At 41.4% G+C, this 15,830-nt stretch overlaps 1 protein-coding gene across 6 annotated transcripts in view; it reads right to left on the minus strand.

The window, feature by feature from the left end:
- Positions 1-15,830, minus strand: part of SH3TC2 (SH3 domain and tetratricopeptide repeats 2) — a 60,237-nt gene that overhangs the window by 4,919 nt on the left and 39,488 nt on the right. For 3 of the 6 annotated variants that reach the window (XM_048491408.1, XM_048491407.1, XM_048491410.1), the window contains 7 exons: positions 13,026-13,162; positions 12,395-12,436; positions 10,589-12,298; positions 10,310-10,490; positions 5,987-6,137; positions 5,367-5,489; positions 907-1,057 (listed from right to left, as the gene is read on the minus strand). In XM_048491408.1, coding sequence (XP_048347365.1) covers positions 907-1,057; positions 5,367-5,489; positions 5,987-6,137; positions 10,310-10,490; positions 10,589-12,298; positions 12,395-12,436; positions 13,026-13,162 — 2,495 coding nt within the window. Of the gene's footprint in view, positions 1-906; positions 1,058-5,320; positions 5,490-5,986; positions 6,138-10,309; positions 10,491-10,588; positions 12,299-12,394; positions 12,437-13,025; positions 13,163-15,830 lie in introns of those variants that run through there. The other 3 variants (XM_048491413.1, XM_048491411.1, XM_048491409.1) reach the window with 3 other exon arrangements.

Consider the following 15,830-nt stretch of genomic DNA (forward strand, 5'->3'; position numbering starts at 1 on the left):
CTGATGACATCCATGCCAACTGCAAGTCACCTTTCCATGAATGAAAAGACATTTTGTGTGATGGACTGCACCACTGGATACTAGAATTAATTCATTCTATGGTTTTTCCAACATCAGGATCAGTATTATGTGTAATTTCCATGAACAGCAAAGATGTGTACAGCAAAGAATGGAAAGGTTTCTCTCCACACTTGGACCTCAGGAAACATCGAAGAGCAGATGGAAAAGATGCAGCAACAGTGAAGTGCATGTGCCAGGTCCAAATGTAACTTGTTTGAGGAAAGATAGCAGCTAGGAAAGAGGAAATTACACAGCCCTGGCAGGAAGAGGAATACTGCATTACATCCAACAGTGGCACTGCTGATCATATTCATCCTGGTTGAGAAATCCATATAATTCATACATTTTACTGGGCAGGAACCTATATCTGGTTTTTTTGTTGGGGAATGACTAGACTACTTAGTACAGCTACAGTCATATTAGCAGGCTTATATTCTACTTGCAGTGAATCACATTTGCATTGTTCTGTTACACTTCTTCTGTCCGGGATATGGGAATCCTTCATTTGGGTACGGATAAACATTGTACTGCAAAGTCCTTCCTTAGTGGCTATGTCCACAGCCATGAATAATAAAACAATATTCCTTCCTAAGATCTATCAAATCACTACAAAGCTATATCTTTTTCTTCAGCTCTAGAGCAGAAAAGAGGGAGAAGAATACTTATAAATCTTAGCCTATTTTTAAAACTACTTTAAAAATATAATAGTCTCTTCTTAAGGCCTGGTTGTTGTTTTTTAATTGCAGGGTTAACTACTATCCTGCACATGACAACAACTTTCACCCTTTGTTTTGTACCACACGGCTTTAGATACTTCCATACCATCAATTCCCAGCCCTGTCTTACCTACATCCATACTGAGTCTGGCTGCTAAAGTGGCGAATTCCAAAGCCTTCTCATAGTTCCGGAGTCCAATCTGCAGCTCAGTGAGCTTGTGGAACACTCTCAGCTCACTCTGTATGGCCTTCAGCTTCCTAGCTAGAGGAACAGCTCCTCCCTGGGCAAAAGAGGAAGAAATGTGGCCAACTTACTTAATTGTTTCTCACCAAGCCACCAAGCAAAAGGGCCCTTAAATGAGAAGTAAAGAGAGGGAAAACATCTGCTGTCTCTTTCACTCAGTACATCTGGAATTTTTTCTCTATGGCTGCCTAGCTCCAGATCCTCATTTCCTTTCAAGACATACAAGCCGTGGTAGTGTGGGGCACATGAATATGGCTTCATTTTCTTTTTCTACCTTATCCATTGACTCTTTGGGAAAGCAGAGATGGGCAGATGTTTTGCAGCTGTTCTCTGTAACCCTGGTAATTCTGTGCATTTGTTTTTTGCCTTGAAGTCACAGGGCTTGTCCTCATGTTGCCTCAATATAATTGTATCTTTTAATGCAGAAGGCACATGTTTCTTAAACAAAGAAAAGCAAATAAATAAATGCTAAAACAAATAGGGATACAGATGGACTAGCCAACTTTTTATCCAAAACAAGGTTTCAGAAATAAAGCTATCAGGAATTGTCAAAGGCTTTCACGGCCGGAATCACTTGGGTGCTGTGTGGTTTCCGAGCTGTATGGCCGTGTTCTAGCAGCATTCTCTCCTGACGTTTCGCCTGCATCTGTGGCTGGCATCTTCAGAGGATCTGATGTTGGGAAAGCAAGTGGAGTATATATCTGTTGGAGTGTCCAGGGTGGGTGGAGAAACCTTGTCTGTGAGTAACAAAGAAGGCAACCAGGCCAATAGTTGAGGGCGTCTGAATAGAAGTATGAGTAACAATGAAGACTATAGCATGGGCGTAACACTGGAGATAGCAAGGTCACTGGTGGGAGCATCTGAATAGAAGTATCCTGGCCTTTGTTTCTTTTGTCTATGGTCATCCTGTGTTTGTGTGGAGCTGGTTAGACACTGTCTTGACTCTAGTATTTTTCAACACTGGCAGCCAAGTTCTGTTCATTTTCATAGTTTCTTCCTTCCTGTTAAAATTGTCCATGTGCTTATGGATTTCAATTGCTTCTCTGTGTAGTCTGACGTAGTAGCTATTACAGGGCTGAGAGGGCTTACTTCATTGAAAAAATCAGCAAACTCAAACTCAACCCCAATGACAAACTGATCAGTTTTGATGTGGTGTCCCTATTCACCAAGGTCCCCATAGCAGACACCATGACACTCATTAACCAGAAATTCCCAAAAGACATCACAGCCCTGTTTCAACATTGTCTCACTACTAGCTACTTCCAGTGGGATAATGAATACTATGAACAGAAAGATGGGGTAGCCATGGGTAGCCCTCTCAACCCTGTAATAGCTAATTTTATATGGAACATTTTGAGAAACAAGCCCTGAAAACAGCACCTAAAAAGCCCACCATATGGTTCCGTTATGTGGATGACACATTCACCATTTGGAGCCACGGAGAAGAAGAACTAAACCAGTTCCTGGACCATATCAACAAGATCCACCCAAACATCCAATTTACTATGGAAAAAGAAAATGAAGGAAAACTGCCATTTTTAGATGTTTTAGTCATCCGCAAACCAAACCAGCAATTGGGACACACAGTATACAGAAAACCTACACACACAGACAGATATCTACACAAAAACTCCAATCACCATCCAGGGCAAAAAAGGAGCACCATAAAAACTTTGGTACATCGCGCAAACAGAATCTGTGAACCTCACCTCCTACAAGATGAATTGAATCACCTAAACAGGGCTCTACAGGCTAATGGTTATTCTAATACAGAAATCAGAAGGGCTTCAAGACCAAGAACAAGCCACATGAACAAAGATAAAGAGCCATCTAGAGGGAAAGTGTTCTTACCATACATCAAGGGAACCACTGATCGCATAGGAAAACTGATGAAGAAGCACAACCTACAAACAATCTACAGACCCACTAAGAAAATTCAACAGATGCTACGTTCAGCAAAGGATAAGAGGGATCCTTTAGCTACTGCAGGAGTCTATCGCATACCATGCAGCTGTGGACAAGTCTACATAGGAACCACCAAACGCGAGCCATTGCAGACACGTATCAAAGAACACGAAAGGCACTGCAGACTATTTCAGCCAGAAAAATCAGCAATAGCAGAACACATGATAAACCAACCTGGACATAGGATATTATTTGAAAAAACAAAAATTCTGGACCACTCTGAAAGCCACTACGTCAGACTACACAGAGAAGCAATTGAAATCCATAAGCACATGGACAATTTTAACAGGAAGGAAGAAACTATGAAATGAACAGAACTTGGCTGCCAGTGTTGAAAAATACTAGAGTCAAGACAGTGTCTAACCAGCTCCACACAAACACAGGATGACCATAGAAAAAAGAAACAAAGGCCAGGATACTTCTATTCAGATGCTCCCACCAGTGACCTTGCTATCTCCAGTGTTACGCCCATGCTATAGTCTTCATTGTTACTCATACTTCTATTCAGACGCCCTCAACTATTGGCCTGGTTGCCTTCTTTGTTACTCACAGACAAGGTTTCTCCACCCACCCTGGACACTCCAACAGATATATACTCCACTTGCTTTCCCAACATCAGATCCTCTGAAGATGCCAGCCACAGATGCAGGCGAAACGTCAGGAGAGAATGCTGCTAGAACACGGCCATACAGCCCGGAAACCACACAGCACCCAAACTATCAGGAATTGTCAAAAAGTATCTGTTTTTTAAAACTTGCTTTGGATAAAAGACTGTAGTCCCAAGGTAAACTACAAACATCTATTTTAAACCAAATAGAAAATCACAATAGTTGGGCAGCATGATGATAAAGTGAAAGCTATTCATCTTGCAGGCATGGAGAGAACACTGCATTGTACACTAACAGAACAAGGCCACAAAGACAATCCCAGCCTGAATAAAAATGAAGGACAGAGACTAATTCTAAAACCTCCATGTATGACTTCACTGGACGTGCCTTGTGTGAACTGTATTCTTCCGCAAAATGTCGAGAAATATTATACATCTATAAACAACCCGTGGAGATAAAGGGGATATCAAAAGCAACTGAAGGGACAACTGGACATGGAAAAGTGAAAAACTAAATGAAATGAAAGCTTTCATATGAACGCAGGAACCTGCTTTATATGAATATACATCATGGGTCCTCCCTTTGTGAGGAAGATATTGTTGGCAGCGAGTGAGCAGCGGCTTCATTCCATTCAGGCTAAGTTTTATATTCCTCTCCTGCAAGTATTGGGCCAGACCAAAGTCACAAGCTAAAGAGACCTTGGCCCATAGGTTCTTAGCCTAGGGCATGCCATCTGGGGTCTGAGACAGGGAATTTCACCTGGCTGACCCAGCCTTGGACCTATTTCTTTTGTTTGGCCTTTTCTGGATGAGTTGTTTACAATATATCTTCCTACCAAATGCTACTTTTTCCCTTTACTTCTGCACATTTTTTCCTCCATTTGGTTCTGGAAATGTTTTCTCTTCATCTTTCCTCTGTTATTTTCCTAAGCACTTTTACCAAGTTTTTTTTTCTGTTTCTGAGTCAGCTTCCCTTGAGCATGCAAATGTTGAAATCGCACTAAACACCAAGCTCTTACCCATACCCCATGTAGTTACCCAACCTCTCCTTCACTAGTTTTCTCTCCCCCCCCCCCGTTTTTGAAAGATTTTTTTAAAATTATCTTTGTCATATCACATTCTCAATGATAGAAATGGAGGCTGAGAAGTTTTTTGAACTGCTGCTTCAATGTAACTGTGCAGTAATGCTAGAGTGCCTGTGCAAAAGGAAAAAAGAGGGAGGGCTGTTCTTCTGCATCTTGGATGACATCCCATCATCATTAGGAATAATATGTTGTCAGCAGTAGCAGCTGGAATGAATGCAACTGAAGGGACCAGGGAGAAAACAAGGGGGGGGGGGTGGAAAGTGTGTGGAAATGCAGCATATCAATGGCTGTCAATAAATAAACAAGCAAATGTAGCTCAGATGCATCTGGTCTGATTGGCAATAACTGTCCACTATCTCAAAGAGAGAAAGGTCTTTCCTAATACCTGTCACCTGATCTCCTTGTAACTAGAGACTGCAGATATGGAATCACTGGGGCCTTCTGCACACTCTTCCACTGAGTCATAAACCGTTCCCCTTCCCAATATTGATTATGGTGTTTTTCAGTTGCCAGGTATCCCACAACACAGTGGGAGCGTTTTTACATGTTACCCACAATCACTGTCTAATGCCCACTAACTTTCCCATTCTCTGTTTCTGGAGCATCTCTTCAAGGACAGTTAATGCTTAAGTGACATCTTAACATGGAAATCTGCGTAGGGTGATACCAGCAGTTGTTGCTATGGGTACCCTGTAATATTCCACTGCTCTTTGTCTGTTCTGCATCCCATTGAAGAAGACATCACCAGCCTCCTCATACAGGTTCATGGCGAGGTGCAGCTCTCCAGGTTTCAGCGCAGTTTGTATGGCTGCCTGAAAAAGGTTCAGACAAAGAACAGCTCGGAAAATATCACACAAGAATAAATGCAAAGCCCTGATTCAAACTTCCAAATGTTGCAAGTAGTCTCAAATTCTGCAAATGCCACAACGTACATATTTTGTAGATCGTTTATAGATGCAAAAAACGCAGTTGCATATTTCCTGCATCCATCAAGCTCTGAGCATGATCCTCCAGATTATTGTGGCACAAGGACTGAGTTTCCTTTTTATTACCTATTCCCCAGCCAAGATCAAGTCAGTATAACTATAAGCTGGGAAATTTACTACTGGACAGTGTGTCTAGAACACCCACAATGTAGCGGTCATAAGTGAAAATTCCCGTTTTTTAAACACTTCAGGACCATCCCCCTCCACCTCCTGTGTTTTGGAAGTTTATTTACTGGTGGTCAAAACCTAATCTTCACTATGTTCTTTCACAAAGAAGTGTTCAGTTGACAGTTACACACCATGTGTTCAGAGTATTGTGCTACCTGCAAATACATTTCTACAAGTTCATCCTCTTGCATTTGATAGTAGAGACTCCCAGCCTGCAGCCAGGTCTGTGCTGTTTTGACTGTCTCCCCAAGGTCAATGAAGATTCTCAAACTCTGCTTGGTACAGTCCAGCGCCCGTTTCAGAGATCTATGGGGTTCACAGGTACTCCATTATTACAAAGAAACTCTGGGAGCTCCAGCATCAAACCAAACCCTTCCTGAGCAGCTCTGCAAAACTATCCTTGCTTTGTTGTCTGTGGCATCCTATACACAAGACGAACCCTTTTCGTTCCCCTATACCTCTAGAGGAAAAATCCTTGTAAAACAGGTAATATGGGTCAATCATGCTATAATCAACTATTATTTTAAGGGTATTATGGCAAAAGATACAAGGCGAATAAAAATGAGTGTGGTGGAAATTATGCTCATCTTCCTATTCTGGAGACCAGTTTACCACAGTAAATGGTCACTATGGTGATTTTTGCACAGCAGAAATAAAACGTCCTGCAGACATTTTAAAAGATCAATTTTGGCATTTTTTTTGTTCCCACAGCACAGAAAACACAAACATTGCCAGCCAAAACAGATCTTTTTTCCTTCCTGCTGCATGGAGCTCTTATTAGTTTCATAGTTGTGCCTGCCATTTTGTGTGCTGTTGAAGAGATTCTCCATGCCTCCGCCATTTGGTGAAAGTTTTCCATGGAAGTTTCCTCTGCTTGCAGCTCATCCACACATAATTTCCATGTAAAAAAGTAGATGAATAAAGTTTGTTTTGCCTAGTGATCCTACACGTCGTTTTTCCTGTTTGTTTGTTTGTTTTGAGGGGGATATCTGCAAAGCTGTGGCTACAGAAATATGCATGTATTGCAGCTTCTCTAATTGTGTCACTCTAGCTTCACAGAAATCCCCCTCAAAACAAGGAAAAATGACACGTGTGCTAGGCAAAACAAACTTTATTCATCTACTTTTTACACAGGAATTGCACGCAGATGAACTGCAAGCAGATGAGACCTCCATGGGGAACCTTTAGAGAATTTCTGCTGCAAAATGGCGGGCACGAGCAGTGAAAATGAAAGTAAGCAGGATAAATAAACTGTTTCCTGCCTGTTTCTGTTTGCTTAGCAGGCAGGAAACAGTCTTCAACCCAGGTTGGAGAAAAAAGATCGCTAGTTTAGTGATTTTCAAAAAACCCAGGTTGAGAGAAATAGAATGTTTTGAGGACAGTTTGGGGAAGAATGCTGTGTGAACCTCTCCCCCCAAATGGTTTTTAAAATGTCCTAAAAATGTATCATTTCTGCTGTGCAGAATTCACCTGTGTGTGGTGGGGTGGGGAAAATCAGGAACACCAAAGCCACAAGGCTACACATGCTTACTGAACAAAATATAGCCATTCTGCCAATGAAAGCACTGGAATATCCTGTTTGTTCGGCTGCTTGGCCTTCAAAAGCTAGTGAAGAATTCCAGCTGTTGTTTTCATTCAGAGACTGGGATGCCTGAACAAGGGTGCTCACACAGCAGGCATCTTCTGCTCAGATTCCTTTCCTCTGAGCCCATTCTGGCTTAGCCTTTGCATGGGGAGATGAGCATCCAGATTACTCATGTGATGCAGCTAGTTGTTGTTGGCCAAGAAGGGGCAAGTTGCAAGTGCTATATGGACATTTGCATTTAAAAATTGTGCTATTTCTTTTCTCCCCTGGGGAATATCTTGCTATCTAAATTGCTACTTGGCATCCATTTTCCCAAATTATCAGGTGATGTCAGAGGTTCCTGCTTGCTTATTTGTTTTAGCACATCCATCTCTTATCCTTTTTCCCAATAGCTCCAGACAGCATGCACTTATTAAGCCTGGTTACATCTTCACACTTTATTTGACCAATGTAAGAGAAGACCTGTTTCACTTCTGAGGGTGGGAGGTAGGGAGGTGGGGGTTATTGCTTTTAAAACTGAGGGGCAGCTTATCTTTTCTTCAGTGGGAACTGCTTCAGCAAACCAGTTTGATATATTTGCCTGTACATGAAATCTCTCTGCTTAAATTCTGGCCATTGCCTGAAAATAGTTTGACCCATGTATTAAAAAGTCAACTGAAAAATTGATATGGATAAATGAGCAAATCAACACATGAAGCCCTTCTGCATAATGATTTGACAGTACTGTATACACTTATACACTGTACTGAATATGCCTGCTCTTGGAGGCATGTCAAAAGGCACATCTTATCTGTGGTGCTAGTCAGACATATTCTACATTTGAAGTGAAATGTAAAATGATATTTCATCCTTGACACATGTGTAACAATGAACAGTCCAGCAGCACCTTAAAGACTATTTCGTTTATTGTGGCATAAACTCTCATGGGTCAGAGCCTATATCATCAAATATAAGAAGCAGTTATCAAACTGCTAAAGTGCACTGGTAAATTGCGTTTTTTTTTCTTCTCTCCATGATGTGATTCAGTCAGCTACTTCATATATCTGATAAAGTTAGCTCTGGTCCAGAAAAGCAAAGATTTCTTTCTTTCTTTCTTTATTGAACTTATAGGCCACCTCATCCCCAAAGGACTCGAGGCGGCTCACAATACGGCTGTTCTACCGAACAGCAAATCAACAGCATAAAAACACTAAATCCGTTAAAACCTATGCAGCAATTACAAACAGCAAGGAACTATAAATTAAAACAACCAACGTTTTTATAAAACAGAAGTTGTTTAAAAACAGGCGCCTGATCTAAGGCCAAAAGAAAGGGAGGAAGTAGGCAGGGCCCGTGATGGAATCCATAAATCAGGTCCAACCGTAATAAAAGATGGAAACAGGCAGCCTCAAAGATGCATGTTTTTCATTTTTCTTACAGCTGACTAATGTGGCAGTCTCGGAATTTGTAATGTTTTAAAAATGACTTTGTAGCCTAGTTCTCACTGAGGTGAAAAACCTGTGCCTGGTCTGTGCCACTTCAACTGTGGATGGATATCTATAGGATACCTATACGATCCTTTAGATCTAGCCAATTACCGCCCAGTCTCGAATCTTTCGTTTCTGGGTAAGGTAATTGAGCAGGCAGTTGCGGACCAGCTCCAGAAATTTCTGGATGACACAGAGGCATTGGATCCCTTTCCCCTGTTTAAATAGATGTTAATATTGTCATCTATATATAGGTCAGATGCTGGCTCGTAGAACATATTGCTCCTAAAGTGGCTTTTACCTTGCAGCACATTGGTATCATTGGTACCATATAAGAAACAGGTATTTGCTGTTGAAACTTTGAGGCACAGCCCAGACTTTTGTTAGAAATAAGCAAGACCGTTGGGGTGGGGGAGAATGTAAGCCTGTTCAGGGGTCAATAGTTCATGACACATGTTGCTGGCAAACTACATAATACCAGGTTGTCTGTCTGTCTGTCTGTGTCATGCCCCCACAGAGCCTTTGGTTATTTCCCCTTCAAGATTTAGTTTCCCCACAGTCAGTATGGTTTTGCTTATTGTTAAGTCTTCCTTGGGAGGGTATTTTAGTTAGTCCCTGCCCCTTTAAGACTTTTCCCAGTAGGCAATTTCCTCTCCTTACCCAGCATCCCCTGTTTTTAGTTCGTCAGTCTCAAAGAGGTGCTAAGGAAAGCTGGGGTCCTTTAATATTCATGACGTTCATGTGTCCATATGTTGGTCCAAAGAGGAGTCCATTTGTCCATATGATGGTCTAAGAGAGCAAGCTAAGTTTATCAGCAGCTGCTAGAGCATGGACCAAGACCAACAGAGCCGTGAGGAAGCAAGAGATGGTGATCCATCTGAAAGCAGCCAGAAAAGGACCCAGTCTGCAGCTCCTATCATCCTGAAGACAAGCAAGTACTCCCATCAGTTAGAGCCAGGGAGGAGTTAGAGTCTTGTCTTTCTCTGTTAATAAAGCCATTATTACAACTGTTAAGACTGTCTTGACCTTTCTGTCCCAGCCAAGAACAGGGCACCTCCAACAGAGTTACTTGGGGGGGGGGGGGGGGCAGAACAGTCTGTCTATTTATTTATTTATTTATTTATTTATTTATTAAATTTGTATGCTGCCTCTCCAGCCCTTCAAAACAGTAAAATAAAGCAAAGCAAATAACAGCAAAAAAAGACAAATATAAATCATATCATTAAAACAAAAATTAAAACTTAAAAATAAAATGGCCTTGGCCACAATATTCACATTTTATGAAGTCGACATTACATCATTTTTTTTCACTCATTTTTAAGTTAAAAAACCCACCTAAAATCATCCAACAACAAAATCAACAAAATATTGTTAGAAATGCTTCACTCATCTCTAGTCAGGATCATCTTTCCAATCTCTCAACCCACCTTGTTGTATGCAGACTCTGGTATAACTGGCCAAGAACTTGCAAAAGCTGTCCTTCCATTTCTCTGTCTTGGAAGTGCTGGGCTAGGGAAATTTGGTGCTCATGGTAAATAATGCAGGCACCAGTATTTGGGTGTACTTTGCTATAGAAATGGCTGAGGGATTCAACGACATGAAGCTGACCTGTAGGGTACAGTGTAATTTGCAGGATTAAAAGTCAGGCATTTAGTAAAGGCCATCTTTACTTCTGATGATCACCTTCCAATACTTTAATTACTCACTCATCATGTTGCGAGACATCAAGGCAATTGCCAAGGCCAGCTCATAGAACAGCTTGCTCTCTTCTAATTTATTCCTCTCCACCTGGGATTGCGCCAACCACAGCAGTACCTGTACTAATTCCATCTGTGCATCATCACCACCCTGAAATTCAAAATACAACCTAACAGCCTGGAGAAAGTAACATTCAGCTAGGTGGTTTGCCCTACAAGACAGAGCCAGGCATCCAAAGTTGGATAAGGCAATTGCTTGATTCCGTCTGTTGCCAGTCTCCCGAGCTTTATTTAAAGCCCACAAATAGTTTTCAGCTGACTTCTGCACCTGACCTTCTCTCTTAAGGGCAATGGCCAGAAGGTTATGGACCACCCCATCCTGTGTCACGCTATCCGTCTGTCGCAGAGAATGCAGGAGGCAGAGCATGATCTCTGAAGCTTTTTCTGCCTGGCTGTTCAAAGCATACAGCCACCCCAAACAAAGGGAAGATTCAAAAACCTCTTCCTCACCTATCACTTTGCCAAGGGCAACAGCCTTACTGCAATAATGGACAGCTGCCTGTACCAAGCCATGCTTCAGGTACATTTTGGATAAAACTGCACACATAGCTCTCTCAGTAGACACAGCACTCTTTTCATGAGAGAACGCCAGGGCACTACTGAGATAAAAGCAAGCCACAGCAGGGACATTGCAGCTTCTTTCTTGGACTTTGAGGAGCTTAGAGGCATTTTTAAGGATAAATCCAGCTCTCCAAATGGGAGTCAGTGCCCCTGTTGTGCCATTAGGGGAAAACAGCCTGGCAGATGCCAAAGCAATGTGTGGCAAGTACTTCTTGTCATACAGGTAGCTCAAAATGGGCATTGTGCCTAAAGAGAGTGCTCTAGAGTCCTGGCTGGAGAAACTGGCACAAAGGAACTGCAGGTGCTCTGCAAATGGCAGGACCTCATCATATTTGCCCAGCTGAAGGAAGAGCCTGACAACAAGGAAGGAGGATCGGACTTCCAGGGCAGTGTTGCCTGTAGCAACTGCTTCTCTCAGGATGTACATCATGACCTCTAGTTCATTCTCAGAGCTGAAGCAGTGCCCTGGCAGGCAGGCCACAAGAGCCACCACTTTCCCAATCACAGACAAGAACTTTTGCTTCATCTTCTGCTTCAGATAAATGGCAGCCAGGTGTGTGTACAGAGAGGTAAGCAAGGGCATATCATCAAAGCCCTTGTCCATAGTGCTCACAGCTTCTTCAAAATAGACTCGGGCTTGAGAGAACTTGGCCCTCTTGACACAAAGTCGGCCCAAAAGAAAACATATTCGAATGTGAGCCCAAGCAAGATGACCTTTCTTGGCCCAGTTCCTAGATGTTTCAAGGTATAAGACAAGTTCCTCCTCATTGGAAAAGCCATAGAAGGTAGAACTGAGGAAGGAAAAAGAGATGTCATAGAGACCTTGGAAATGGGCCACATAGCCACGTTGGTTAAGGAAAGTCAGTATAGGGTCAAAAACATCAGAGTCTTCCATGTGTCCAGCATTCAAATCAATAAAAAATTTGGGATCATCAAGGTCATCTGGTTCAGGTAAAAGTAAACTTTCCATGGGGGAAGATGAAGATTCTTCATCCTGAAAGGACATCTCTGAATCACTAGGGGTGGGCAAGCTATTTGCAGCCTGCCTGCTCCAACCCTCTAATGTCCAGCCATCCTTAAGACCTCGTAAAATTGCATCTGAAAAAGAAAAATAAGTCACAAGGAAGTGCTTCTCCTCAAGAGCATTAATTTCTAGAGAAAAGAAGAGCTATTTCCCCTGGCATCTAAACTCACCTGATGATGTTTGTGAAAACACTGCTACAGGTTCAAAACCATCTGTAAAATTAATAGAAAGGGAGGAAAAAAACATGCAAGATAAGCCACATCAAGGTTGGCCTTTAAATGCTGCACTAGTAACAAGGCTTTCTGGTGATTCAGCTTCGAGCCTAACAATAGGAGATGACATCTTGGGAACTATGCCTGGGTGACAGAAGGTACAGCAGCAGGGACAAAGATGCACAACTTATGAGAAGAGCTTATGAGAAGAGTGGGCTTGCAATCAGTTCCACATCAGAGCAGACTATTGGTTCTTGAAAAGAAAAATACCATCAGCAGTTGAATTATGCTATAAGAGGCAGTTTCCCTTTTATTCCTTTTCACCAGCCCTCTAAATAATGAAGCCCACAGATTTCCAGTGAAAGGTATTGAGGGGGAAGGGGGGGTGTTAGTAATATCTATCCACAGGCTGGACTCTAAAAAAAACCCCTAAGTTGCATGTACAGGTCATCACTGTGACCCACAAAACTATTTATGTAGTTTTATTTGCTAGCAGTTGGTGCTATTGACTCAAAAAGGAACATTTCACTCCTAGAATACAGCGTATGTATTGGGATGGGGGAGGGGGAGAGGGGGAAGACATGCTCACCAAGTCTGTATACAGAGGCAATGTCCGTCTGAGCAAGTTCACTAAGAAGACTACTGTAATGTGCCTCGTTACCATTGTAGGGAACTTGAAGGAAGGAAACCACTTCTTCTTCACTGAAAAATACTGGACTCTTTCTTCTGCATTAGGAAGAAATACTGGTAAATGTCAGTGAGCACCCTGTCTTTCCATTAACTCCCAAACTCATTATTTGTTGCTGCTGAGAGACACAGACCAACTCTGTTCCCATGAGATCTGCAATTTCTAATACCCTACCCTACATATTACATTTTTATCCCACTATTCTTCCAGGTAACCCAGAGTTGCATATAAAGTTCTCCATTTCATTTTCATATTAACCCTGTGAGGTAGCTAGGCTGAGAGAGTGAATGACCGAAGGTCGCCCAATGAGCTTTATGAGTACAAGGCAATCTCCCTAGCTCTTGTTCAATATCTTAACCATTACACTACCCTGCCTCTTGGTGATGCTCTCTTTCCCACTGATTTTACATGGTGGTGAATGGTTTGCATCCCAAGCAGAGATGTGAGTACATGCAGGGGGAAAAAAATCAGAAAAATGAAGGGAGGAATGTCCCCTTGTTTTATTCTAAGGTATTTTTCCCCATTTCACTAAAAATAGAAAATTTAGGGGGACAGTGAAAAGACACTCCTATGAAACTCCTATTTTCTCTTTTAGAATGAATAAAATACATTTTAAGGCAAGGTTTTTTACATTCAGAGTATGTATCATAAAAAAGTCTTAGGGTCCATTTTTCCAGTGAAAAAATTTGGGAAATTGACAGCAGAGATCTTTTTTTAAAAAAAACCCTCCTACATTTTAGACACAGACTTTTGTTTTAATTTAAATAATTCTGACACCAATTAATATGCTATATGTTTAATGATAATAAACTTTAATTAGTTCTGTGTTTTTAATGTTATAAGGTTTAACTTAACATCTAAACATGATAGCAGTCCCACCTACTCTGTGAGAACTTTTGTCTGAATAAGACACATCCTTTTGTTTACTACAGAATTTGTTTTCTGCAACTTTTATTTTTCCTATCTCTTAGATGGTAAAAATTAAATATACAAGTGCTACGGTAGCATAAGATATAGCAGTTTGCAACACGTTCACATGTACTGGGCATACCTGAAAGTTATATATAAAAGCTGAAGATGATTATCCTTTTAAATTCCATCAATATGATGAATAATCCAATAGATGCATTTTATGCATTTACATTGAAAAAAATAGCTTCCATAGGACAGTAAGTACTGCATATATTAAAGAACTTCCTGCCAGTTAGAGCATTTCCTCAGTGGAACTGGCTTCCTCAGGAAGTGGTGGGCTCTCCTTCTTTGGAGGTTTTTAAGCAAAGACTAAATGGCCATCTGGCAGCTAGACTGATTCTGTGAACTTACAGATTATGAAAGGAGGGCAGGAAGGGATGGCTCTTATGGTGTGGCTCATATGACTTTTCTTACGTGCCCAGGGTAATGCTAATGGCCATTCTGGTGTCAGAAAGCAATTTTCCTCCAGGCCAGACTGGCCAGGGATCCTGGAGGGTTTTTTTTTTTTTGCTATCTTCTAGGCATGGAGCAGAAGTCTCTGGAGAAGTGGTGGTTGTGGTTGGGAGGAGGTAGTTATGAATTTCCTGTACTGTGCAGGAAGTCGGACTTGATAACGCTGGAGGTCTCTTCCAATTCTTTGATTCTATTATTCCGTTTCAATTCCCCCTAAAATTTCCGTGGCTTTTTTCCTGGCTTTCAAAATCTCCAGCAAACCAAAAAAGGAAAAAAGATTCCAGATGACTGTTATTTTGAAAAGCATACATTTGTGCTGCTGAGAGCTGCACTAAGCTCATTTAGGCAGAATGGGCATGTAAAAATAAAGGATGCTAGACAAGTTTTTATCTGGACAACTGGGAGCAGAGATTCCTGATTCTGCCAAGAACAGAACTGGGCTCAGGAAAACTGGGTGAGCTTCCAAAACTGTGGTCCACACAGGACTAAAAGATTTAAAGAACTAAATAAGCTTGATGAACGAATATTACAAATTACCCTCTCTTTGAAAAAAGCATTTGTTCTGGTATCTGTTATTTGTGTGCATCTTTTACTGCAACATGTTTAAACGAGTTTTGTCAAAAAGACTACTATTCAAAAGAAACTATTAGTTTCAGGAAGAGCAGCTATAGTAAGGTTCTATAATTTATATTTTCATAATATTTTATTTAATTGATCAATTAATCTATCAGTTTAGTATGGCTAACAAAACTATGACTGACATGTTAGGCTTGTTTTATAACTTTAAACTCTGACTTTTCATAATATAAGAAGCATGATCTGTTAACATTTGAACTGGAAAAAAATATCACTGTAATGGATTTTTTCCCAGAGTATGAACATGGGCAAAGTCTTGAGGCAGGCAACAGTGACACCTAGTGACCACCCAATTTAGATGCAAATATGCATACTTTGGGCTTCTGTGCACTTACAGTTTGCCTCAACGTTGTTTGTTTTGTAGTGGGGTTTTCTTCTGGTTTTCTGTTTACAGAAGAGATTGGGCCAGATTCCTCACTCAGTTCTCAGGTGTCAAGTCCATTTAACAGAGACAAGCTGGCCCATAAATTCTGCATATGTTGTTTTTCAGCAAACTCCCCCCCCCCCCGCCCATTTCCCCCCCGGCATCTGATAACTCAGTAGATCAGTCCTTTGCTCCAATGCTAGAGCTGTAGCATTTAAACACACACATACACACAGACGCACGCGCACGTGCACACACACACAAAAAACCCTTTTTGATCC

This window comes from Sphaerodactylus townsendi, linkage group LG03 (genome assembly GCF_021028975.2).
Source record: "Sphaerodactylus townsendi isolate TG3544 linkage group LG03, MPM_Stown_v2.3, whole genome shotgun sequence".
In the NCBI taxonomy this organism is placed as follows: domain Eukaryota; kingdom Metazoa; phylum Chordata; class Lepidosauria; order Squamata; family Sphaerodactylidae; genus Sphaerodactylus; species Sphaerodactylus townsendi.